Source organism: Coturnix japonica, chromosome 8, assembly GCF_054131305.1.
Source record: "Coturnix japonica strain WE chromosome 8, WE-NBRP24, whole genome shotgun sequence".
Taxonomy (NCBI): domain Eukaryota; kingdom Metazoa; phylum Chordata; class Aves; order Galliformes; family Phasianidae; genus Coturnix; species Coturnix japonica.
Genome location: NC_140670.1, coordinates 20,732,233 through 20,757,866, shown reverse-complemented (window position 1 = coordinate 20,757,866; position 25,634 = coordinate 20,732,233). Strand labels below are relative to the sequence as shown.

General features: G+C 34.9%; 1 protein-coding gene across 4 annotated transcripts in view; it reads left to right on the top strand.

Annotated features, from left to right (window-relative positions):
- The window catches only part of LOC107316088 (adhesion G protein-coupled receptor A2), a 247,657-nt gene that overhangs the window by 103,104 nt on the left and 118,919 nt on the right, over window positions 1–25,634 (top strand). For all 4 annotated transcript variants that reach the window (XR_014948908.1, XM_015867228.3, XM_085555213.1 and 1 more), the window contains 3 exons: window positions 4,702–4,773; window positions 5,462–5,625; window positions 19,355–19,568. Coding sequence is in view for 3 of the 4 variants with exons in the window: in XM_015867228.3 (XP_015722714.2) it covers window positions 4,702–4,773; window positions 5,462–5,625; window positions 19,355–19,568 (450 nt within the window). In the remaining variant the exon portion in view is untranslated. The remainder of the gene's footprint in view (window positions 1–4,701; window positions 4,774–5,461; window positions 5,626–19,354; window positions 19,569–25,634) is intronic.

Sequence of the window (25,634 nt, the reverse complement as noted above, 5' to 3'; positions counted from 1 at the left end):
TTACTTTATTGTTTTTCAATTATTATTACTTCTGAAGTCTGTCCTCTGGAAACCAGAGGCCTAATCATAGATTAGACAAAATTTCTTTTTTACCACAAGTAAATCAGTTCATGATTGCTGTATCTATGACTTTATCTTCTATACAAAACGTCATCTTTAACAAACCAGAGTCAAAAGCAGCATTACTCTTGTTGAGTTGGTGATGATGTTGTGCCACTACCAAGTCAAGAGGAACAGGTCCCCACCATTCATCACATTACTTGCTTCTCTACCTCAGAAATCTGATTGATGACATAATTATAATAATTTGAGTTTGTAATCTCAATTTGCCTTGAATGTAAGGACTAGTGTTGTTTTGGTTTGTTTGTTTGTTTGCTTTGCTGACTACATGCTAATCCAACCTGCTGCCTTGGGCCTAATACTTTCTAGCTTTTTTTCCCCTTGGACTCTTTTACATAAAATCTTCCAGAATTAAACTACTTCAATGTGTAAATTACAATAACTCTCCTTTGTGTTGCTAGCTATAACTCTGAATTATGTTTACTGGTCATTTCAGGAGTATACTCTCCGAAAACAATGTGAAGTGGCATTTACATTTATGTAACATAAATGTATAGAATTGTGCTAAAGAAAAGATGACAAATTGTTAAACAATAAACTGATATAATAACCACTGATTATGGGTGAGAATATCAAAGGAGCATTATAAGATGGTAAGACTATAAGAGAGAAATAATGATTTATGTAATTTTTGATTACAGTAATTAGAGCTCTCCTGTGTTACCTTAGCAGAGATGAAATACAGAAGGATCTTTGCAGGCTGTTATCAAAACCAGTAGGGAGAGCCATGAGTCCACTGGAAAGAGCAAAGGACATAAATCCTTATACACCTACTGTGAATTAAAGAGATGAGCTTTCCTGGCCCTGTTTATGAGCACAAATACCGGGTGAAACAAAATAATACAGTACTTTGCTTTTTGTTGGCTTTGTAAAATGAAAATGTTGGGAAAAAGAAGTAAAAAATTAACTGTAGGACTAAACTGATGTAACTTCATCAAATGATGCAATGAATATATCTAAATTCAGTAGGATTTAGGTTAGTATGTAAACATATTTCTCTAAAATGACGGATGAAACTTGTCTAGCTTTTAGGAATTATGCAAAGACTCTTCAAAGGGCTTGATGGTTTCATGCAGACTGTTCTGAACAGGGCAACCTAAAGGCTTCTTAAATGTACATCTAAAAAATAATAATTAGTAGCATCATCAAAAATTGCTTTGAAAACACAAGCACATGCAAAATCCAAATAGAACTTATAGGCCTCTTAATCATGAATGTAGGAAACGAGTCCCTTACTCAGACCGTGGTTAGAATGTATATTTTAGTGAATTGGAATTGAATTTCAAATTTCTAATGAAATCTAAAATTTCACACAGCTCTACAAATCACTGCAGCCAGTGAATTGTGATTATGTTCCTTGAGGCTGATCTAGTTTTTACACCTTCTTGGAATTGATGATTTGTACTTGAAAAATGATTTCAAAATGCTTTCACATTGTTTGACAGATGTATCTGACAGTGCGTCAGACAGCATAAGAGAAGATTTATTATGTCTTCTAAGATATTAGCTTAACTTTTTTGACTTATATATCATCCTTTGGCTGTGTTTATGTTGTGCTGGGGTGCACATATTCTAACTAAGAGTGACATAATCAAATGCAGCGAATCTACTAGATCTCCTTCAGCCCCTCAGTGGCCGTGTTTCAATGCTTTGTTCCAGAATGATGTACGTAAATATACTTTTGGTAGGTGATGGAGTGGCCATCCATACTAATTCTGTTTATACTTAATTTAAATATCAAGAGCTGTGGAATACTGGGGTGGTGCCACTGAATTGATAGACAGGATTTCATATTAATATTCCCCAGTAAGTTAGTTCTTCAGCAATGTTGCTGCATTAAAACCAGTTTCAATAAGCAGCTAATGCTGGATCTTCCTTTAAGAAGTTCCAGACAGACCTTCCTCTTTACTTCCAACTGTTAGATTAAATGCATCTGATTTATTTGTTGTCCTGTCTCTGAATCATTATCAACAACTAGCTTTATGGTAATATTATACTATAAATTCTTGTGTGACTTTGTTGCTGTCATTGAAAAAACTACTCCCTTTGTATGGTGCCAGAGATAAAGTACAGAACCAGTATAACACAGTGAATCATGTAGACCTCATACTGAGAAAGTATGTGCCAGAGCCTGCCCTCTCTTTATTTGTGCAGTAGGTTTTTACCTCTTCTATCAAGTCTTTTTTACACAAAAGAAGAATCTACTGCCTTTTCAATTCAGCCTCTGCTTTCTAATACTGCTTATAATTGTGGCACATACTTCATGTTCATATACTTTGTTTCTGCCTGTACTTTGTCTCAAATCAGTCCTTTGAGATGCATTTGGCTGTTTTAGGGCATTTGTTATTTATATTAAAGCTTCTGGCAGAAGTGTTTTATTAATTTCTGTAAAAGCATAGAGTATTTGGTATATTAAAAATAAGTGCAGGGCCTTGCACATAAAACTAAAATGGTTTACCTCTGGTATAACAGAGATCACACTTTTTGTTAATGGAGTAAGTTAATGGCATAGTAAGTGTTATCAGCTTTGGAGTGCATTAAATTGTTATCTTTGAGATGTTTGGAAACTAGATGATGAAGTTGTTTTAAGAACAAATTTCATTTTAAGTCACCATCTGGAATGGTGGAATTTCACAACACTGAGGAAATAGAAATATTTTAATATGGAATATAAATGTCATGTGAGCCAGCAGAACCAGGCATCTGCAGCATGCTGCAGACATCTTGCTCAGACATTATTGGGTGATTTAATAATGCTCCAGAATGCTTTGTTAGCAAAGCAGCTGTTCCCAGTGTTGGGGAGATCCAGTCTTTTTGAATATTATTGTTTCTTGTAGAAATTCGTGATCTATACAGCACTGTAAAGATGATACAGGTTTGCTAATTAGCAGTGGTAATGTGGAAATTTTGAGCCAGGCCACTGACTGAATATGAAAGAATACGTACGCTTGGTAGGACCTATGGAAAGCATGTAGATTTATCAGACATAGGATGGGCATCTTCAGCAGGTGAATAGCAACAGTCTGTTTGTTGAATGTTGCTGCATGGGCCATGGAAATGATTTAGTTTTTTCCTTGCTTTCTAAAATACTGGCCAGAAATGAAGCCTTCCTTTGGTCCAAACAGAATTAGAAAACGTCATTGTTGATGTTCTGTTTATTTTACTGCATGAAGACTGACCAAGAGAATAATGGAATTTGCATCAGAATGGAAATGCTACCATACTGCAGTAGGGATGAGGAAGAGGAAAGAAACCTCTGTATTTCTGCTGGCCTCCATACATGGCTAGGCAGATTGCTTTTGCTGTCTTCCATTTCAGCCTGATTGCCTTGTCAGTAATGGGGCACTATTGTATCTGCTTTCCTACTGCTGAGGCTACTTTTGGTTTACTGCGGTATGTCATGGTTATCGCTTTCTCATTTGGTCCTTTTAAGGTCTCGGTTCATTGAACTGCTTCAGCATATGCTTAGCCAGGGCTTATGTCCAATAAGCATGAGTAGGTCCATTTAATTTTAAGTAGAGAGGCTACCTTATATATACCTATACTTCAAGGCAAATTTGAAAGCCCTTCCATTTCCAAGAGCTTAGTGCTTCAATTGTATTAAGGGTGCACTGTTAAACAAAATGCTTGCAATGACCTCAATTATATCAACATATCTTACTGTCACTCAGTATAATGAGAAATAATTTCACTTAACTTTGCTGAGCCAGTTATTTTTCTCTATTAGTAGAGTTTTGCTTGAAGCTACCATGGAATTTTGAATTGTTCAAAGCTTTTGTTTTGATTGCTGAAAAACTACATTTGTTCCAAGAATTGCCAAGAGTACAAAAATAAGATTAATTGTTTCCAGAAGGCTCTACAACTAATTTTAATTTTATTTTACAGGTTCTTAAAAAAACAGCATTATTTGATATTAAGCATTTACCTTTTGTACTCCTAAGACGCTGATTCAATAGTAATATTGAATGAGAAAATATTAAATTGCATCTGTATGAATGTATTCAGCTTAATCCATTCAGACTTTGGGACCAAAAATACAGTAAAACTGTAGTTAAAATGGAAATGGCCTTAAGAATGTAAGGATAGGAAGATCAGTTTATTTAAAGTCTTTTGTAATAAAAATGTTTACTTTGAAACTCGCTGCTATTTAAATGCTTGAATTCATCTAAGCATTATGAAACTGATGCTTTTATTTGTTTACCTTTGAAGTACCATTCTACATGGGCCGTAAAATTAAAATATAGGTCTTGGTGACAATTCACTGTGTGAATATTTACATTGAAATTCTAGAACATATTACTTCTGTTAAATATGTACAGATCCTTCTGTTTCTTAGATGGAATGAATTGTATGTGTACCTGCTGTGACAATAAAATAAGCAAAAGTGCATGGTTTGATTTGAATATTGCTGTCATTTACAAAAAGACAATATAGAAATTTAAACATGTCATTTCCTGACCACAACAAAGACATTTTTTTAAATTAGCACTTAGAAGAAAAAAAAAAAAAGCTCTATAACAACTTTGTTTTCACGTATTTGCTATATCAGTAATTAACTTTTTTTTTTTTTTTCCCCTCTAGGAATTTGTCAGGGAATATTTTTTCAAGTCTCATGAATGGACTCTTTTCTGAGCTGCTCGCTCTGAAAGCTCTGTAAGTATGATTCCTTACCTTCTGAAAGAGTTAAGAAGAACACCACAGTGATCACAGTGCAGCTGAATTCAAAGAGAATTATTTCTATCAATGCATTAGAAACATAAAATATACAGTGTTTTGTTACCAGTGTCTGTGCTGAGAACTTGATGCAGGTAGTAACAAACCCACTCTGGCAATCCTGAATGGCATCCGTATTTATTCTTTTCTACCTGATGATTTTACACAACTTTCCATGTTTGTATACATTACATCATGTGATAACTATGAATACACAAAAGCACTCATGATAAAAACTATGTCTGGAACAATAATGACAGTTCTTGGCTGTTTATATTAAACACACCTCTCTGAGATTTAAAAGTGTATTTTGGGTGTTCCCATAATTAATTTTCTACATAAGGGAGTTTTAGTAAGTAAATGTATGCTGCAGTGTGGCTTTTTATATACCACCTACTCACGTATAAGTCAGTAGTCAGAAATAATGTTCCCAAATAAAAAAAATTTTGGCATGTTTTGAAAGAGTGGGATGGTGTGCATTATTTGTCTCAGGGTATCTGTATAATTACTTACATGTCTATGTAGGATGGTCTTTAGAATTCAATAATCTTTATTTAAAAGACATTGGAAAGAGTTTGTTTATGAGAATTGCATGTATACTAACTGTGCTCTTCCTTTGCTCTACTAGGCATTTCAACACCGATTCACTTATTTGTGACTGTAATCTGAAATGGGTCTTACAATGGGCTAGAAATGCTTCAGTCCGAATTGCAGAGGAAACGGTTTGTGCTTACCCCAGTGCTTTACAAGGACAGTCATTTCGTAACCTGAAGGAAAACCAACTGATATGTGGTGAGTTGTGCTGGTGTTTAATGTCACCAATTGGAGTGGATTTGAGAGAATAATATTTTTTTTAAAGTATTAGTATCCCCCAAATAAGTATTAGTAACTCTGGCTTTCTTACAGCAATGAGAAATTTAGGTTTAATACAACTAAGATGAAAATAAAATGGAAATACAAATTGCTTATGTCATCTAAAGCTGTACGTATATTGAGAGAACACTGCTGTCCTGTCTATATATTAGGTAGCATATATTCATGACTTGATACATTAATACATGGTATTCATCCAATGGTAACCTTGTTTTGCGTATTGGGTACAAACAGGTTTACTTGAGGGATTTAGAGAATGTTGCTTTTAAGTTGTATCTCTGTTGTTGCTTTTAAGTTGTATCTCATAAATGTCATATTTTGTTCTTCTATTTTTCATTTTTTAAACCAGTTCTATACACTTCAGCACCACTTTCTGTGGATGAACAGGATTTTTAGAGTGAGCATTAGTAAGGCAGATTCTTTAAATACAGATCTGTAAGTGAATTGCTCTCTGAGATTTTCCACTGTAGCAAACATCATGGATATGGTGTGAGGAAGAAAAAAATACAGATGAGTAAAGAAAATTAATCTCTAGGTGAGCACTGTATAGCATAGGATAGAGAAACATCATGAATGTAGAAGTTTCACTGCGTAGAAAATATCCCTGCCTGTGACTGTGCTGGTGGGTTCCATAATCAGAAATATTATTTGCTGCATACTTCACTAATTACAGAATCTTTGGATCTTTGACTTTCTTGAATGGCAGAAAGTTGCTGGGGTGGTGACTTTGCTAATGCTTTATGGAAATGAAAGAAAAGTCACACTTCTTTTCCCATAGCCACCAAGGGAATGATGTGTGTTACTAACACTTTTCCAGCAGAATGGAGATCAGGGTCAACTGGAGTTATAACAAAAAATGTAGTTTTAACAATGGCCAATAAGAACGTTTACAAGTTATGACAGATGTAAAAAGCTGTGAACCAGGGATCATTTAGTGGCTGAATTGTTAAGGAAGCACAGATACCCAGCTAGAAAAAATAAGGAATATGCTTTTGTGAGTGAAAGGGTGAGAAGTTTCCAGTAGCCTGCATTAGTGATCATTTGAAAGTCTGCATTTCCTTCCAAGTGTCAAGTTACCACTTTATAGAGACCCAGCATGGGCATTTTCATAGAGCTCCATTTCCCAGCAGGAAAAGTGCTGCTCCTGAAAACACTGGAATGATCAGAAGAACCAATTAAGGGCTGGTAATTGTTATTTCCAGGTTGCCAATGAATATGAGCCTGCAAATTTTACAGATGAAATGAAACAGCAGTTTCTCAGAATGTCATACTTTAATTCTTAATAGGACTCCCTAGCACACTTCTGATACAGAATTTATAATACTCATCTAGCTTTTACCCCTATTTATTATGTCCAGAACACTTGACAGGATTTGTAATGACTGCCAATAACTTGACACCACTTTTAATATCCTCAGAGAGCTTCCTGTTGATTATATGTGCTGAGTGTTCCACCAGCTCTGTAGTGCCTGCCAGGTGCTTCATGGTGCTCATACTGTCTGTTGATCAGCTCATGGTGCCCACAACAGTAAGCAATTTCATAGTCAGTAGATTAATTTGAATTTAGGTGTAACAAAATCCTCTCTGGGACTAAAATAATAGCAACTATTGGGAATGTTTACTGAGTAATATGTGTTGAAATAGGCATACAGCTAATCAGAGGAAGCATATCTTAAAGAATATATTAAGAAGTGGTTTATAGATTGAAAAGTGCCTGTGAACATCTTCCATACTGCCAAAAGTTTATACTTAGATTTACTGATCTTCCTTCTGTATGCTAGAAGAGCTCATGAGATATCATCGTCATAAGATGAGAAAAAAAATTGAAAGGAAAAAAAAAAAAAAAAAGAAAATCTTCACAGGGGAGAATGAACCAAAAAGTCAAAATTATTTGACAGGGAATGAAGGAGCAACTAGACAGTAAAAATTTCTGACTAGCTACAGGGGATAGTTTGCCATGAGCTTTTTACATCTATTTTGCATTTTTATGAGAAATGAAATCATCTTTCAAATTTCTTCCTGGCAAATCCTCCTCATACATCTGATAACTGAAGGTAGCCAAAGAATACACCCATTCAGCAGATAGAAAAGTGCTTTTGGAATTTTTATAAAAGTTAATCTAAGTAATGGCACAGGTTGGAATTTACAAGAATCTACTTCCATATTTGGTTAAGTGTGTAAGAACTACTTAAATCTCCTTTAACAAAAAAACTCTCAAACTCTCAGAAGTATGTCATAAAGCAATTTTTGACAGGGATGGAAATAAAGCTGAAAAGTTGTTTGATGGTAAAAGATAGGTTTTTAGTCTTTTACTTAAATGTGAGCGACTGTAGTGAGTTCATAAAAGTATGGACAGAATATTGTACTGAAAAATGATTGTGAAATTGGCTTCATGTAGTGCCTTGTTACTGTTTCTCCAAGACTCCAAATAAAACTTAGTCAATTTACAGCAGAAAAATTACATTTTCATGAATACCTGAATGCAGCGATCTAAATTACACCTGAGATCTGAGAGTATTCTTTGATTTTTTTCTTTTGTTCAACACCATCAGAGTTTGATTGGAATTAAAAAGACAGCTTCTAAGGAGAGTATAACTGTTTACCCACATGAGTGAAACACTAGACTTTATTTTCTGTCTCAGAGTTACATTGTTACTATTGAGCTTATTTAGTTTAATTTTACTAAATAACTTATTTAGTTTAAAAGCATTACCTATTTCTGCATTCTGTAATCAAGTTTCTTCCCATCATTCCCATCACTAGGCTGCTGCTTGGTACTGGAGAGAATTACCTTCCTTGATCTGCTGTGTGTTCTTTTGATGCAGGCCAGGATATTATTTACTAAATGCAGTATCTAGTTAATTTTCAGGAAGTTTAAGTGTAGAGTTGTCTAGATTTTTTCAAAAGTTTTGTTGCTCTACGTGACTAGATGATTTGATACATCCACATCACTACATCAAAGCATTTTCAGGCGAATTGAATTGCTTCAGCAATAGATTGTAGGACAAAACTTAAAAGAAGGTCTAAGATACTGCGTGATTTATTAGCCTATATTGCATGCGTTAGTAAAAAGGAAACAAATATAATCTCAGATGCTACATACATTCATTTTTGAGATACACTCCCAGGGGAAAATATGATGGAAATGGTACATGTACAGCACAGAGTAAGGGCTAACATTTCAACTGAATCATTTTCCTTTCTTTTATTAACATGGATGAGACAGCATCTGTCTTAATTCTCATCTTCTTTCCCAGGGGTAGGTTGGCATCCCTGGGTTCAGGAGCCTTTTTTTTTCAGATGCCATGGGTATCTTGAAACTGTTTTTGAATTCTGATAGTTCTCAGAGTGCTCCATGTTCATGAAATTCAAATGTAGAGTATTTCACCCAACTTAGAGGAATCGCTACAGAGTGCTGCTTTGAAAGCATGCATTATGAAAAAATGTGCATTCTACCTATAGTAGAGCGCCCTTTGGTAGCAATGAATAGAATCATAACTCTATACACTAAACTTAGATCTTTGATACTCAAGTAGACTTTCACTATGGTTAACAGGGAATGAATACTCCAAATTCAGAATTGTTTTATCTATTTGAGATCTTTATGATTCAGATTGTAGTGTACCTAAGGGCTCTGTCTACTGAGAAAAATGTTAACAAAGAAAAGGATGAAAATCTATAGTACTGAGAATAGAGGTGAGACAGAGTGGAAGATAGCTGCAAGTTGTGAATTTCCAAAAGTTTGAATTACTACGCAGTCTCTGAATTCTGTAAAGTACCTTAGCTTAAAATGTTATCTCAGTTATCGTGAGTCATAAAATAGGATTGAATTTACTTATTTATTTATTTTGTTTTGGCATAGTAGACTCCCTAATTATGAGCGATACTTCTAAGGGAGGGATACAACTCAAAGGGATGCACTCATTTTGCTTGTGTTCTGTTTCTCAATTCAAGAAGTGTTTCCTGGGAAAGATAAATAAGATGTCAAGTATATTGAGTGGGGGGAGGATACAGTTGTTAGGGCATTGTTTGTACTTAAACAGCACTGTTATGTTTTTTAGCTTTCCTCAATTCACAGAGAATTCATCCTCTGAAGAAGCAGAGCCAGGTTAAAATATAAGTACTTTCTGCTTGGATGCCCTGTGCCTGTTCACTTTGAAACTGGCAGAAAGTGGAGGAAAAAAGTTCACATTTATAGTTTTTAAATACTCTCAAAGTTTGCTGAGGATGTACAAGTCCAAGCAAGTCCTAGGCAAGGGTTGAGAGATCCTTTGACTGAGGGACACAGATGGACTAGGCCAGAGGGCAATGAGAGAGAGATAATGCAGATGAATGGCCGTTAAGTGGTCTTTTGTGTAGGCTTATCTCCAGGAAGATGGCCATCTCAGGGAGTGCTGCCGGGTATAACATATCAAAGAACCTCGCCTCCCTCCTATAAATTGGAATGAGACATACCACTGGGGGGAAAAGAAACATTTTCCTTTAGATGCATATTGTATAAGCACTTCCCCCCCCCCCCCCCCCCGTAAAATACAGTGTGGCTTTAACTGCTTTCTCAGCAGTGGTGAGAAACAGTTGAATACCAATGTTTTATAGGCTATGAATGTTGAAATGTCCTTAGAATTTTACCTGATGTGCTTGCGCATCATTTTCCCTTCATTCCTAACAAAGTCGGCTTCCTCCATGTAATGGGAAGAATTCTGAAAGAAATGTGCTTTTCAAATGTCAAAAATAGAAATTGGGAAATTTTATTTTTGACTGGTTACTCTTTCAGCATTTGAATTTAAGCCTGAAATCAAGAGAATGCATTTAAGCCTCATTCTGCATTAGCTTTTAGGAGCAGCCAGGGATGCTGAGAGAAAAATGAGATTTGAAATTACTTTTTCACATGGTGGCAAAAATATATTATCTATATTGCCTCAGGAGTCTTAACATAATCATATGTATCTGTATGTAGATTGTTTTTGGGAGTCTACTTTCTCACATGGATTATACTGAATAGCCAAATACTGGCTGAGTGTTAGTTAACAAGGTGTGTTTCTTCATTTGTTCCTCTCAGTGTACACAAACCGCTTTTTGGCATCATTTGTTATTTACTTAAAGTTAAGGATAGGCTTGAGAATGTTTCAACCATTTCTTCATTTACATGCCCTTCTTGCTACATTAACACAATGTAAACATTGAACTGTGGATTTTATTCAGTATACAGTAACTGACTAAACTCAAAATCTCAAGTACAAAGAATGATGGATTAATTATCGACATTTAGAACCCAACCCTGTAGTTTCTGGACAGCCTACAGATAGCTTGCTGCATACATGCAAAGCATCATTCTCTTCAAGATTATGCAGGATCAGGACCTCAGCTCCAATTCTGCAGGGAGTGCCTAATCATACGAACAGGTTTAATGGTATTTAAATAGGAATACGCACATTATTAACTTTTCACAGGATTAGGTTTTGCAAGATATAGATAATGCTGCAATTATAGTTAAATCCTCTTACAATTCTATTTTGCAGTGTTAGGATTTTTTTAGTAAGAAAATATGGATAGTAATAATCTGTCTATAAATAACATTATCATAAATTTTGGATCTTTCAAAGGCTGATGTGGTAGATTAATGTTCTATCTGAGGTAAGTAAACCATTTTATGTATCAAAGTTTTCAATGGGTAACCATTAGGTAGCATGAAACCGAAAAAGCTCTAACCTCTTGGCTCCAAATTGTAGTTTTCTCATCTAAATGTGATCATTCTCAAACTGGGGGAAAAAATAGAGTACTTTGAATTTAATATTAGATATTATTACATAATTTGGTGATAACTTAGAACACTGCTGCAAAGATGTGTGTACAAGGTGAATAGTATTTAAAAATACAAAATATAAATAATAGAAGCATGGCAACAGTAATTAACAAATTTGAAGGATGAGATTTTACTACTATGTGATATTTTTTTTTCTTTTTTTTCTTTTTGCATCACTCATGCATAAAAATGTAGTTCAGTAGAATCCTTCACCACAGAAATCCTGCTGATATAGATGCTGGAAATGTATATAATTTGTTTCTTTCCCTAGCTTACTCATAAATTATATCAGTGTTTATTGATGTACAGTTGTATCTGCTTTTCTACATTTTTTTTTTCTTTTTTTTTCTGACTTGTTCCAAAAAGCAAGCAAAAAACTGAATGTAAAATGTAAGTAAAAGGTATTGAGGAGAATATTAGTGAAATAAACCTTTTTCAGTCTTCTAAGTCTTCTAAACTCACGCCCCCAGAGATGTGACTTGCCGTCAGTCAACATAGTTGCGCTTGAACAAAATAATGGTAAGACAACTGGCCTTGGAGTTAGAATATATCTTACTGAATCTTAATAAGGCAACATATAGATTAAAATATAGGGTTTAATTCTACCATAGTAATTTCTAGATAAAAAGATACTAGTCTCTGTCCATTGTCCATTTAACAGTCCTGATTATGGTTTGTTATAATTAATCTTATTTCTTTTCATTAAAAAGTTCCATATAAAGAAACCATCTGCTGTTATAATTAAGAAGAATGTATTCTGGTGATATTTCATGTTTTTATGGCACTTTCCATATATGTCACTTCTCTAAAACGTATAAAGATGCCCAAAGAGAGCTGCCATTACTGGCACTGTAATCTGTGTTCAGAAGAGTTCAGAAATGAAAACCTTCATAAAATGAATGTGGCAAGTCCTTTCTTCAACTCAACTGTTTTGTTCTGCATTTTGTGTAATTTTTACCTATCACTGTTGTCCAGCAGTCTTGAAAGATAGAGGTGTACTCATGCTGACTGATGGACTGTGTACAATTAGGGACAATCACTGCTGCTCTTGGGACATTTCTGCTGCTTCCTTGGTCTAAGTAATGATAAGAAAATAGAGAGAAATTGGTGAGTGGTGCTTAAGGTTTGAAAAGATAAGTGCTAACACTGCAGTTCCTAGACACATAAAGGTAATCAATGTATTGTGTAAAGCTAAGTGCATAATCGCTACCCACACTCAGCCATTTTTACTAACTGCAAGGTGCAGTGAATGTATGTAGCTGCCAGCTTGCTTGCCATGAGAACAATTTGAGTAATCAAAATTAGCTTTCTAGCAATGGCTTCTGACTCTTGCCAGTGGAGGAATTTGTGTTGATGAATCTTTCAATGCCATAGTTACCAACATGTTCCAGTCTTCAAGTTTTAGGTTGTGGCAGACATTCAAATGTTTCATTTTCTCCCCAGCATGCAAAGTAGAAGGCTTCTAGGATGAATTAAAAATAAGGAACTAAAAAATGGCTGCAGGCATATTTGACAAGGAAGATTTTAATGATGAGGAAAAACTTAGCCATTCTTTTAAACTTCTGCCAGATATGCCAACACAAGACATGGGCTTCATTTTGCATACACACAGATAATATTTTTGATTAGTTGATTAACTGGACTGTAATCTTGAATTTCCTTGTGGAAATTTTTCAAGTGGCTGTTGCCATTTTACAAATTAATGTTACATTTGGCACTTTTATTATATGCTATTAAGTGAAACCTGCTACCTCTGTATTTCTACCTAGGAAGTAAATCACTGCTGTCATCATCAAGTAACAGTGTTTTTCCACTGCTCTCTCGTTTGAAATGCTTGTAATGGATGCAACACACATCAGTCCCTAGACCAAGTGCCAAACTGATAATTTATTTTCACAAGGGCTTATGAATCTGGGGTAAAGTCATGTAGAAACGGGTAGGTTACGTGGCTGAACTTGTCACCCACCTGATGAGTGCTGGCTGAAATCTTCATGACTTGCTAAGTCATGCTAAGCACCGAATTTGAATCTCACTTTTTCCAGAAGAACTTCCCTTAGGTTTTATGTAGGTATAACTTCTTTAAATTGAGCAAGTCTGAGAAATTTTGAAATCCAAGTACTTCTCCTTGAGGCTGTCATCCAAAGCTATGAGTGTAGCACTTCTTGGCATGACTTTAATCTTCTGTTCTGCCTATATGGGGTGTTTCTATAAGGTGAGCTAATCCAGATAACTGAAGGACCAGCAGCAGTGAACTGTGACAGCCTGGACTTACTGTAACCAACTTGGGACAAATCCTGGGACTGCTGTGTTTGTTCAGATTCCTGCAGCAGCGTCTGTGTTCATAACAGTGCTCTTGTCCACTGACAGCTATGCCTGCTCTAAAGACATAGACTTTTCTCTCTATTAATTCATCAATGAGAAGAGAGAGAAACAGAGTTTTACAGAAATAAACTGAAATATAGAATATGTTACTGAAAATAAAACAGTATTCTCATGGGAAGTATTTTTCTTAGGTTAGTAGTTGTAGGGTTATTTTGTTGCTGTTGTTTTTTTTCCAATTATATTTTAACATTTTAGTGTAGCTCTTAGCATTGCAAACTAAACTTAAAGATAAGATTTAGTTCTGAGATGCTGGACATCTCCTTTATGTAGGGGTTGGCAACTTTGGCAAGGGTTGCCCATGGCAGGGGTTTTGGAGTTCATTGCTCTTTAAGTTCCCATTCCAAGCTAAGCCATTCTGTGATTCTGTGGGATGGTCTGTGGCATTCTGCACCAAATTCTGCAATATGGAGTTGGCATTTATGTACTGGCACCTCTCCTTTTTGGCAGAACTGACCTTCAGAGCAATTAAAATAATTCTGTTGCTTTTTTTTGTTTTGTTGGTTTTTGTTGTTGTTTTTTCTGATTCTGTTCAATAAATATCAACAGATGTAATTTGCTTTGTCAGCAATTCAGATTTTTAAATAATGTTTATCAGTTTGTTTTTCTTCATTTTCATCTGTCCTTTTTATTGGACCTGTTCTTTCATTTTGTCCTCACTTCCAGCTTCTCCCCACTGTGCTTTCCATGCACATTTCTTTCCCACTGAGCTTGTATACAAATATTAGAGCTCTAACTCTCACTTTTGTCAGCAGGATATGCTGCATTCCGTAGGCGTGCTCAATTCAAATAAAAAGCCCATTGGCAATATAACAAATCAAGTGATTAACAAGAAACAAAATGCCAACCTTTTTATTTATTTATTTTCTCTCCCGTTCCAAGTGCTCGCAGTGCACTATAGCAAACTGATTTCCTACTGAGAGGCAGAAGTCAACGGTATATCTGGGCATATGTGAACTGTGATACTGCGTAGATGTCGAGGCAGCCTGAAGAGACTGGGATTTCCTATTATTAAAATCTCAAAAGGTGAATTGAAGGAAAAAAAAACCAAAGCGTTTGAAGTGTGTGCATCATAAATTATTTTATGAAATTACTGAAGGAATACACATTTGAACATATCCTTAGAACTTTGGTATAGCTTGTTACCCTTCTGTTTTAGCTAATGGTTATTAAAATAACTTCTATTTTCTTTTTCAACTTTCTATACGTACTGGGACACTGGATGTGTAAAAATGTGCACAGATGTGTTCTCTATAAGAAGTATCCTTAGGTAGTATTCAGATTCAGTGCTCTTTGTGCAACCTGATTCTTCTTCCATATGCCTTCAATGTTCTAGTCTGGAGCTAATCTTAAATGCAAGATGTGATAGCATAAAGAATAGGGCCTTCAGTCAACAAAAACCTTTTCTGCTGAGGAATGAGAGAGAAAGAAAAAGGTGTAATTACTGTAATGATGGGTTAGACCTTTAGATTCAGGCTGCAATCAGTGATTCCTGTGGTGCACTGCTGCAATCACGGTTCAGTGCTGACTGGAGAGACAAGACAGGTGAAGACTGTAAAACACTTCAGCAGCCACTGGTCTAAATGCCCATAGGAGATTCATACCTCTCATTTGCTGATGGTGCTGACTCCAGGCTTGAGGGCAGCAGAGTGGATCATCTTGGAAGGAGAATCTTGGTAAAAAATAATTAAATAATTAAAACTCCTTAAATGAATCCTTTCCCTCTGAAAAAAAAACCAACAAAACACACACAATAGAAATCTGCAAATTATTTTAAATCTTATGAGACAGATGTATCTGTATTTGCATATACATAATAGCCTCAGAGTTTACAGATATTTAGTTGGCATTAATCTCCTAATGAAAGTGAACATTTCTGTTGCTGAAGCTGTTATATTTCAAAAGTACTGTCAAATCAACGCCAAAATAATTCCAAATATTTTCAGAATCTCTGCCTTTCTTACTTCTTTGTCCTTATTGAAGCCTGAGAATTTATGTAGAACATTCGTAAATACTTTTATTTTAATGATGAATTCAAAGGCTTGTAGAATTATGGATTTAAAAGAAGTAGGCATTTCCAACAGATGCTGATAAAACTGTGATCATTTTATAGCCATTCAGGATAAAGGGTATTGGTCCTAATCCCTAAACTTGTATTTGTGCAATTAATCCTCATCTCTGTGAGCTGTCTCTGAAGTTAACTGGAACTTTTGCATGAGTAATAGTTGCAGAGTCAGCCTCAGTCATTTAAGTGATGATTACCCCTTTAGAATAACTGAAGATTAACTCTGGCAATCATTTTTTGATGGACATGCAGATGTTTTGTAGAAGTATTCAAATGCACCTTCCATCCATAGAAGCTGTACAAGTTTTACTTTGAAACAGAGCTTCCAGCATTATTTGCCAATTTTCAGTATGTACATTCCAAAATGATTCAGGCAATCAGTAATATATTCTATCTTAATAATTAGTCAAAGCATGTTATCTTCAGTTTGTCTTTGTTGGTACTTGTATGATTTGTAGATCACTGATGTCACTGATATTAATAATTTTCTTCATTTTGATGTGCTACAATGAAAAAAGAAAAGTGTCATTTGCTTCTGTTAATTTTGAAAATCTGCATAGAACAGTTCATTCGTACTCCATTTCTGAGTTTGGTCTGACTCCCAGAGCTAAGCAAGCGAAGTGATAACCACCTATAATGGCAGAGATAAATTTGCAGCTAGTGTTTCATGACATCACTATGTCAGGAAACTCATGTAAATTGACTTAATATATACTGATAGGATAGTTTGCACTCTTACTATTTTGTTGCCTCATAACAAAATGTGTCACTCACTGCTTGAGAAAGAAACACGTTTGACCTAATGCAATCTTGTGAAATTAAAAATGAAAGATGTATTAATGAAAAGTATTTGATTCCCTCGAGTTCTGTTTACTGCTAGTGTAGTTGTGACAGTGTATTTAATTTTCTGGACTGTTTTCATTTTCTTTGCAGTACTTGAATGTAACCAGGACAAACAGATCATTCAGTTAATTTATGACTGCAGACAATAACTTTTGCTTATATTCCATGTTTGTATTCATAAGAAAGATTGTAGTGGTTTGGAGACAGGGTTAGTCTCAATCTTCAAGTAAAAATGTTTAACGTAAATCACCAAGCCTGTAATTGTTGTGAATGGAGTAGTGATCTGGTTTACTTTCTCTTTTTTTAGTTAGAAGTCCAACATCATATGAAAATAATAAGTATGTTTCAAGGCAAAAGCAGAAGATATATGCACAAATAAGGAGTGATATCTGAAGCATGGCCTTTATAGTCACAGCAGGCTTACAACATTTTAGTAGATAGCAGTCAGTCCCTTAATCCTCTGTGTGCTGCTGCCAGGCAGCAATATCACAAATTCACTCATGCACAAATCCTGTGTATTATGCTGGCCAGCATTCCTGCTCTGTAAAAAAAAGTGAAATGATCCCTCTCGCTGTTTATTCAAAGTCGGTGATGAGCATGCTATTTAAAATTTAAATGCCCTCAAAGTATTGAGAGCCCAAAGCTATATTTATAAATGCAACATCTCATGATTTAACTGTTCCAAAGACAGTATCTGGATGATATAAAGAAGAGTGGGATTGCTGAGTAAAGGAGGAGCAAACACTTATCAGTTGTCTGCAATTTTTAGCAGTGCTAAAACCAGTGATTATGGCTTACGTTCTTGTATATATGTTATGGGAAACAGAGGATTTTAAGCAGGAAGGTGAAGATAAGATTGTAAGCAGTGAAATGGGGGGAAAAAAAAGAAAAGAAAAAAAAAAAGGTTAAAGTATTTGTTGGAAAATTGGATGGCTGAGATAGTCACTACTGGTGGAAATGTGGAAGGGTGACCTTTCAGCTGACAGGGCCTGTAGGCTGGATAGATATTAATGATGAGACGTCTTAAAATGAAAGCAGAAGAAAAATAAGGGGGAAGAAGGCATAGCTTAAAAATTCACTTTTTCACCAAGTAAGAGGCATTTCCAAGATGCAGAACTGTAGGCAGGTATTGTGTCTAAGATGAGATTTCTGTAATGCAGTTAAAGAGTCACCCAAGCTCATTCAGTTTATTTTAGGCTGAAGTGAAAATGTTGTATTTTAGGAATTATCATGCAAGTTCTCTATGGTAGCATCTTCCACAATCATGTATGTGAGTCCTTAGCATTTTTATTGCTGCTAGAACTTTTACATGATGATAACAGAGTATCAGAGGGGATAATTTTCCTACTTAGGGAGTCTATATCAGAAAAAAAGAAGATATGGTTTTCCTTTATTCCTTATTATTGTATAAAACGTGACCTCCCATTCTTTCTTTACATGTGAACTGTCTGTTTCAGTACCTTCCCTAGAATGCTCTTTTACAATGATCTGCTGTCAATTTAAAGAAATCATATTAATCGAACAAATCATAGAAAATATTTTACGGAAATAGATTATTTTAGAACCTAGTAATAAAAAGCAAACAAAAGAAAGAAATACCATGTAGAGAATCATTATTAAGGGATGTAGCCTTCAGTTCCTCCTAAGGCTTTGAAATTAACAGACTTTCAGTAGTCCCAAAAATACATATGCCTTCCAAACTTACAGTGCGTTTTATTTTTTTTTTTTAGTTGACCTTACAGATTTGGTTCCGTGATGATAGCAGTTGTTTTTCATAAGACTCTGATTAGAACAAGAATATGCAATATTCTGAAAGTATTTCTATGGGAAAGACGGGGGAGATAAAGTTAACGAAAAAAAGGTGATGAGATGTACTGCACTTTCAAATAGTAAAAGAGAGATTTAGATAAATATTTAATCGTGAGTCAGTATCTGGAGAATGAAGATGACTTGCGGAAGAGGCAGAAGGAAGAAGGGACAATGAAATAAGAAATAATGATGGTTGAAATTGAGAACAAAGTTTGCCATCTGTTATTAGCCTTATCAGTATTCAAATCTCAGGCATGTGAGATAGTTTAGGCTCTCTGGAGTGGCTGAATTTTCAGTGGCAATTTCATCCTCTGACAGTGATGTGTCTTGTAAATGTTAATTGTGCCTGAATTGATAGGTGTATCTTTTTCTTTAAGCAGAAGACTGATTTTTGTCTGTATAGCTCTGCAGTAGAGATTTTGCTTTGAGCAGAAGGTGAGACAGGAGTATCTCAAGATATCCTTTCCAATCTCAACTGTTCTGTGAACTATTCTGTGAAACACACTTTCTGTTGACAATTTAGTAATCCTGTAATCATTGGTTTCATATTAAAAAAAAGATCAGATTCCTAAGATTGACATCGTCATTAGAGTTAAGTGGATACTATGTGGGCATATATTTCATATTTGTATTCGAACAATAGTAATCTAGAAAGCTAGAATTGTGTACAATTAGTCCACTTTTTTCATAAGAGGAAAAAGTAATTTTGAGAGTTTTTTTCTCTTTACATTTGTTGGCTTTCTCTGCAGCTGGACCTCTGGAGCTTCCTCTTTTCGAGCTGATCCCCTCACAAAGACAAGTAGTTTTTCATGGAGACCGCTTACCCTTTCAGTGTACTGCAACCTACGTTGACAAAACTACCCAAGTACATTGGTACCATGCTGGTCGACTTATTGAAACAGATGAAGAGAGTGGCATATTTGTGGAGGACAGCATCATTCATGATTGTTGTTTAATTACACGGTAATGTATAAACATCTCTTGTAATATTCAGACTGGTTGATGGGGTGAACAGATGTAAAGCTGGAAACAAGACACATTAAAACATACATCAAAAGATGTTTTGTTTGAAGTAAATCAATTGTGTGCTTGAATTTTAACACACACACATACAGATCTTTCTTGGCTGTGAGTAGATGTGTTTGCAAGTTGAATTTCTTGTGTGTAAGTATTCAGATTTGAGCAAATGCTGGTTTGAAATGGATAATAACAGAATTTCTTATGCAGTGAGAAATGTTGAAAAAGTGGATCACAATAACTTCAGTAGCGTTCTGAGCCATTTAATGATTGAATTGTGGTCAGCTTATGAAGAATTAATGATTTAAAAGACTTGGATTATTTTTTTGTAGGTGCCAGTATATCAGACACCATATTCATGTAGTTAATCTCACTTTTGAATTTTATTAAAATTTTTCTCAAATTCAGTGACTTTTATTATCTTTGAGCCTTTGTGTCCTTGAGAGACAGAAATGCACAGATCCACAGAAAACTTTGCTGATGTGAAAAATGAGAAGAAAAATGAAGTAGGATTGGCTTCCTTAAAAAGGAGTAACAACTAATATAATGTTATTTGACAATAGCCATGTTGTTCCAGTTTTGCTTTGGTTTTCCCTCTTAAATCTTGCTTATCAAGTTATATACGCTTTTATATTTATTTTTGGTTTTCATCATAGAGCCTGGGCTTTTCACTAAAAGCTGTCGTGGACATCCTTTTGTCATCTGCCAATTTCCATCATTGATCAAAAAGTCAGATTCTGTATATAAGGTGGAGTGAAAGTAGTTATACTGATTAGCTCTGGATCATCATTAGCTTCTTGTCACTCAATTACTCTCTATTAATATTATTGACCTGAAATGCTTCTGAAGTATCAAATGAAAGTTATGAAGGGAGTCAAATTAATTCCTCTCCACTGGGATCTTCCAGTCTTACTGATTTTAATTTTGTCTGCTCACTGGGTATTTGACCCCTTTTGGAGTGGATCAAGAGACACGGATCTAACCCACTCTAACAGCTACTGCTTTTATTATTTTTTTTAATCTTGATATGTAGGACTGTAGTGGATAATGAAAATATTTTCAGACCAATTTTTATGGTCATGTCAACTGCACGAGCTGTTATATAAATGCCAAGTAACATAAAGTATGTTCCTTTTGTATCCAAAGTATCAAAAGTAAAAGACATACTGCTAATCACCTCAACTGAATTTTATTTTGCATTATATAACAGATTTGTAGAAAAAATTGATATATGTTTAAGATTTTTCAAAATTGATATCTGATAATTGATTAAAAAAAGTTAAATTTAGAAGTTGCTTGACCAAATATTATTTTATGTTTGTTAATCTTTGTCAGACTATAAAATTTAAATCCTTGTCCACCCTAGCATTGTTTTAATAAGAATTAATGATCTGCTACCTACATCGTTTAGTGTGGTATTAAATAGATGAACTCAATGATCGTGTTGCTGTATACACTGGAGCCAAGAATTCAGAATGAATATTCTCTAGATACATCATAGTATTTGCTATTATAAACTGGGAAATTTGACTCCCACCAAGTTATGTGATACACACTGTCAAAATGGGTCAAAACATTTTTGGAATAAAACTCAGAACATTTAAACAAGTATTTTCGTTGCTCATTTGTTTGAGCTGCATGTTTCACTTCACACTACTGTATGGCATCAATGCTGCTTTTCTTAGGCAGCATAGCCTTTATCCAGTACTGATACTAGTACTTAGAAAAACATGGTTATGGTTCTGCTTTGATCAAGGAACTGATCAGTATTAATTGAGTGCAGGAATAGGAGACTGTGCTTTTGGAAAGTAGCTTTCAGAAAGCATACTATTTTGAACTCAGTTATTTTATTTATATAAATTACACATTATGCATTGCCTCTTCAAGTTGAAAATGAGAAAACTTGGTTCAGGTTATGACTGTAAAAACTCTACTGAGCGTTTCTTAATTTTAATCTCATCTTCATGGCTGTGCATACTTTAAGTGTTTATATTATTACATGCAACTGCTCACTGTTTTGTGACATTTCTTAAAGCCATCAGACCTAGGTTAACTCGCAGTTGAATGAGACACTGTGAAACATCAGAAAGACTGTGCCTTCCTGAGTTTGTTGTATGTTAAGTATAATATTTAGAGTGAAAATAATGTTAATTTAAAATCAGCTCTTACAGTTTCTTTTTTCCTTCCTATGCATACTCTTTACAGCAAATGTTGCTTATGTTGCTCTCTGGCTTTTCTGTGATTGCACTAAAAGATAGGCTTTGGCTTGTGCTGCTTAGCAATTTAAAGATTTCTGAAGGTGTAGTCTACTACACAGAAGTGTAGTCTTGATATAAAAGCTGCTTATTCAAACATTTTTTAGTGGTTATTTTATTAGGTTGTTCCAGATTTTTCTGGACATGGATTTACAACACAAATATCATGCTAATCTCTTCTGTTTTATTAACTGGCACAGTAGAAGGATAAAATATCTAATGCGTGTTTTTTTTCCTCCTGTGTTAAAGCAGAGTAAACTTAAATGTTTTTGTTACAATAATTAAACTAAAGTTTTGAACGGTATTCTGGACTGACATTTTTCTTGGCAAAGTGTATTCCCTCATAGGAGATCTTGAGGAGGTATTTTCAATTCTGCTGCTATCTCACATTTACTGTTTCTTGCCAATGATAATAATATTTCATTTTGCTCATGTTGAATTTTCTGACATTATGCTTGTGTATAAATGTCATAGTCATACATGAAAATGTAAATGTGACATGGAACTAATTTTCTCTCATCTGTGAATGGGTGTAGTTGAAATTGTGACTTGTGTTTGCATGAAGATGTCTTCTTATGGCTGGAATATTATGAATTTGATGATAGTAAGGGGCAAATAAAACAATCCTGTAACCACACAGAAGAAGCTCCCAGCAACCCCGTATCTTCCTCTACTGTTTCTCCTCTCTGCCTGGAGAGGTGGAAAGAAGTTTTTAGAATATTAAACAAACAAAGTATTTTAGCATTATAAACCAGAGAACTCCACAGAATTGAATGACTTTGATTTTTGAGAGTAGCTTAAGCTACTCTCCATAGACTGTAGTAACTATCCTAATGTCTCTTTAATCGTATTTTGTGGATACTTTTGCTGCATGTTTAACAACAATTACATCTTTGACAGCTATAATGGCTGCTCTGGGGCCACTACAGTTCACACTGTCTCTTTCTGAAAATGTTAAACTTTGTAGAAAGTTAAGAACCCATAAAAATAGACTATTCAAACTTCTCCAAACTTCTTCAGCTGTGTTGCTGAGGAGATGCTACCCTACAGCAGGTTTGGAGTGAACACTCCAAAAGGAATTTTTTTTTTTTTTTTTTTAAATTATTTCTCCTGTCAACACTGATGATATAATTATATGCTTTCTTGCAGCCCAGGCAATAGTTTATAACCCCATGCCCCAACTGTGACTGTAAGAGCAATTCTGACTTATGTTTAGAGTCTAGTGCACTCTTTCTTCCAAGTCACTCACTCTCAGTACTGGTGAAGCAAACAATTTTAAAGATTAAAATAAATAATTGAACCACATTTTATTGTTCATTGCACTATTTTTTTTTTATATTTTGTATATTTCTAGTTTTGTATTTTGACTCATTTGAAGTAGAGAATGTTGTGGGACGTATTCCTTATGGACTTCCACAAAGTTGTTTTGTTTTTGTGCGTATTTGTTACCCCCTTAGCATTCTGGAATGTTATGAAAATAAGTGCCAGTCCCTCTTCTTCTTACTCTGTATAGATTAAAAGAACCTCTTTTTAATTATATGTGGTATATTGTTTGAATATCTCATGTCCATCACAAAATCATGCTGTTGGATGTACACTGTATGCTAGAGAAAGAGTAGATAAAGCTCTTGAAGTTCTTGTGCAGGAATCTGCCGTGTCTTGCCTTCTTTTTCAGTTCTCAAATTTCTTTCAGCTCAGCAAAGAAAGCAGTATCATAGGCCCAGTATGTAACGGCTTACTCCCATTAAGTATATATATATACTTATAACACAGGAAAATTCTGTAAAAGCGGTATGCATTCAACAAATGAATTCATACTGCAGAATTAATGCACTTTTTGGTTTTTTTCTGCATGGGTTTTTTTTTTCTTTTCTTTTTTTTTTTTCTTTTTACTGTTGGTTGCTCCCAGTGGCATGTAATCAGGTAATCAAGACTTGTCATAAGTAGGTTAACACTTATGAATCATCTGCAAAATATTTTGTTTAAAAAGCTTTTTATGCAATTCTGACTATCAGACTGATTGTCGTAGTTTTATTTTTGTCTAAGAACCTCTGCTAGTGTACAGATCACAAGTGTTATGCTAATGAAATAAATCCTTCTCTGGATCTCACGTTGCAGTGAACAGACTATGTAAGGGCAAATGAAAGGCATGTGGCAGGTGTAGCAGTACTTCCCCAGAAGGCTGCCGTTGCATGTATCATGTAGGCAAGTGGTGTGCTGTTAGAACAAGATTAATAACAGTAAACACACTTGAGCAGCTCCAAACCTTTCACGATAGGTAACTGATTCATGTTGTACTTTAAGTAAGCCCAGGACAAGGAGTACACTTGTCACGTAGCTTCACAGCATTGTGCCTGTTGTCTGAAGGTTTCTCCAGCAAGAGAAAGCTTTGAGAGTCCTACAGATGTTGAAATCTCCTTTTTCTCTTCCCCACTTTACTTTCTTTGCTAGCTGGAGTGTCACATACTGACTCCAGAGCTGTAGACGTATGAATGTAAATGCTCCTTTTTGCACACCTTTCAGTGCATCCAGGTAGCTATTTAGAACACAGCAGGTTTGTGACTCTGATTCTGAAAATGTTACCATATATTCATCTGGTATTACTACTACTTTTTCTCTCAGTTTTAAGAAATTTAGTTACATTTAATTTTAGCAAAACAAAGGAAAAAGTGATATGGTTTACAATTGTGTTAGTAAAATGTATATTTCAAAAGTAGATATTTCTGATATTTCTATTTTTCTTCTTTTACTTTTCCCTGTAAGTATGTTATCATTCCAATTAGCTTCTGTCCACTGGTTTTTCTGAAGAGATATCCAGCTAAAATACTAATGCAAACGAATTAGCTGTGGGATAAGTTATGGTAAACTAATTATAGCATGCTGAGTTTTTTGGGTAGATTCTGATGGTATTAAAAAGTTTTGCTTTGCATTACTTCTGTATTCAATCAGAAGAAAGAGAACATCATTAATTTCCTGTGCATATGACAAATGGATTACTCCTAAAGATACTTAAATACCAGCTTTAATCTTTTTATCTCTTTTCATTGTACTGTTGCATGGACACAAAGTTATATTAAAGGCCATCAGGCTTCTAAAGCTGTTTCTTTCATGAGTAAATAAGTAATTTTGTCAGGAGATCTGACTAGCAATTTAAGTTCAGTTAAAGTGCCTAGATTTATACATTCTCTCTTCAATTTCCATGTTTTAACCTTGTATCCCCTGTGAAAGGCTGTGTTCCAAGCCACACTGTTCTCTGGCGACCAACAGATTTTTAAAATTCTATGTTAGTATTAATAATTGAAGATAGTAGGGTAGGATGCAGGTTATGCAGGCCTTCTGCTTGAACTGTGCAAAAGCATTCCTTCTTATATAAATGTTGCTATCTGTGTTTTAGTAATTGATTTTTATTTTTCACCAAGAGGAGCTGTTGATTCTTACTTAGCCTTAAAGAAAATTCTCAGACTTTGAAACCTTTCCTGTGGAAAGTAAGTCTAAAATGCTGTTTCCCAACATGCAAATAAGTGCTGGGATGTACAGTAAATGTCACAAAGATATTACTTCAGGACATGGTTGAGTAACTTTGCATAATGAGTCCTACTTCTGATTGTCTAATTAGTTATGCATAGCTGTAGCAATGCACTGCTATGCCTCAAATAGAAATCCTTTGTCATAATTTACTTGATTGCATGTGTATGGCTGCTGTCTGTCTTAAAGATCCTCTCTTTGTAATGACCAATGCCACAGGATTCTAATGAAT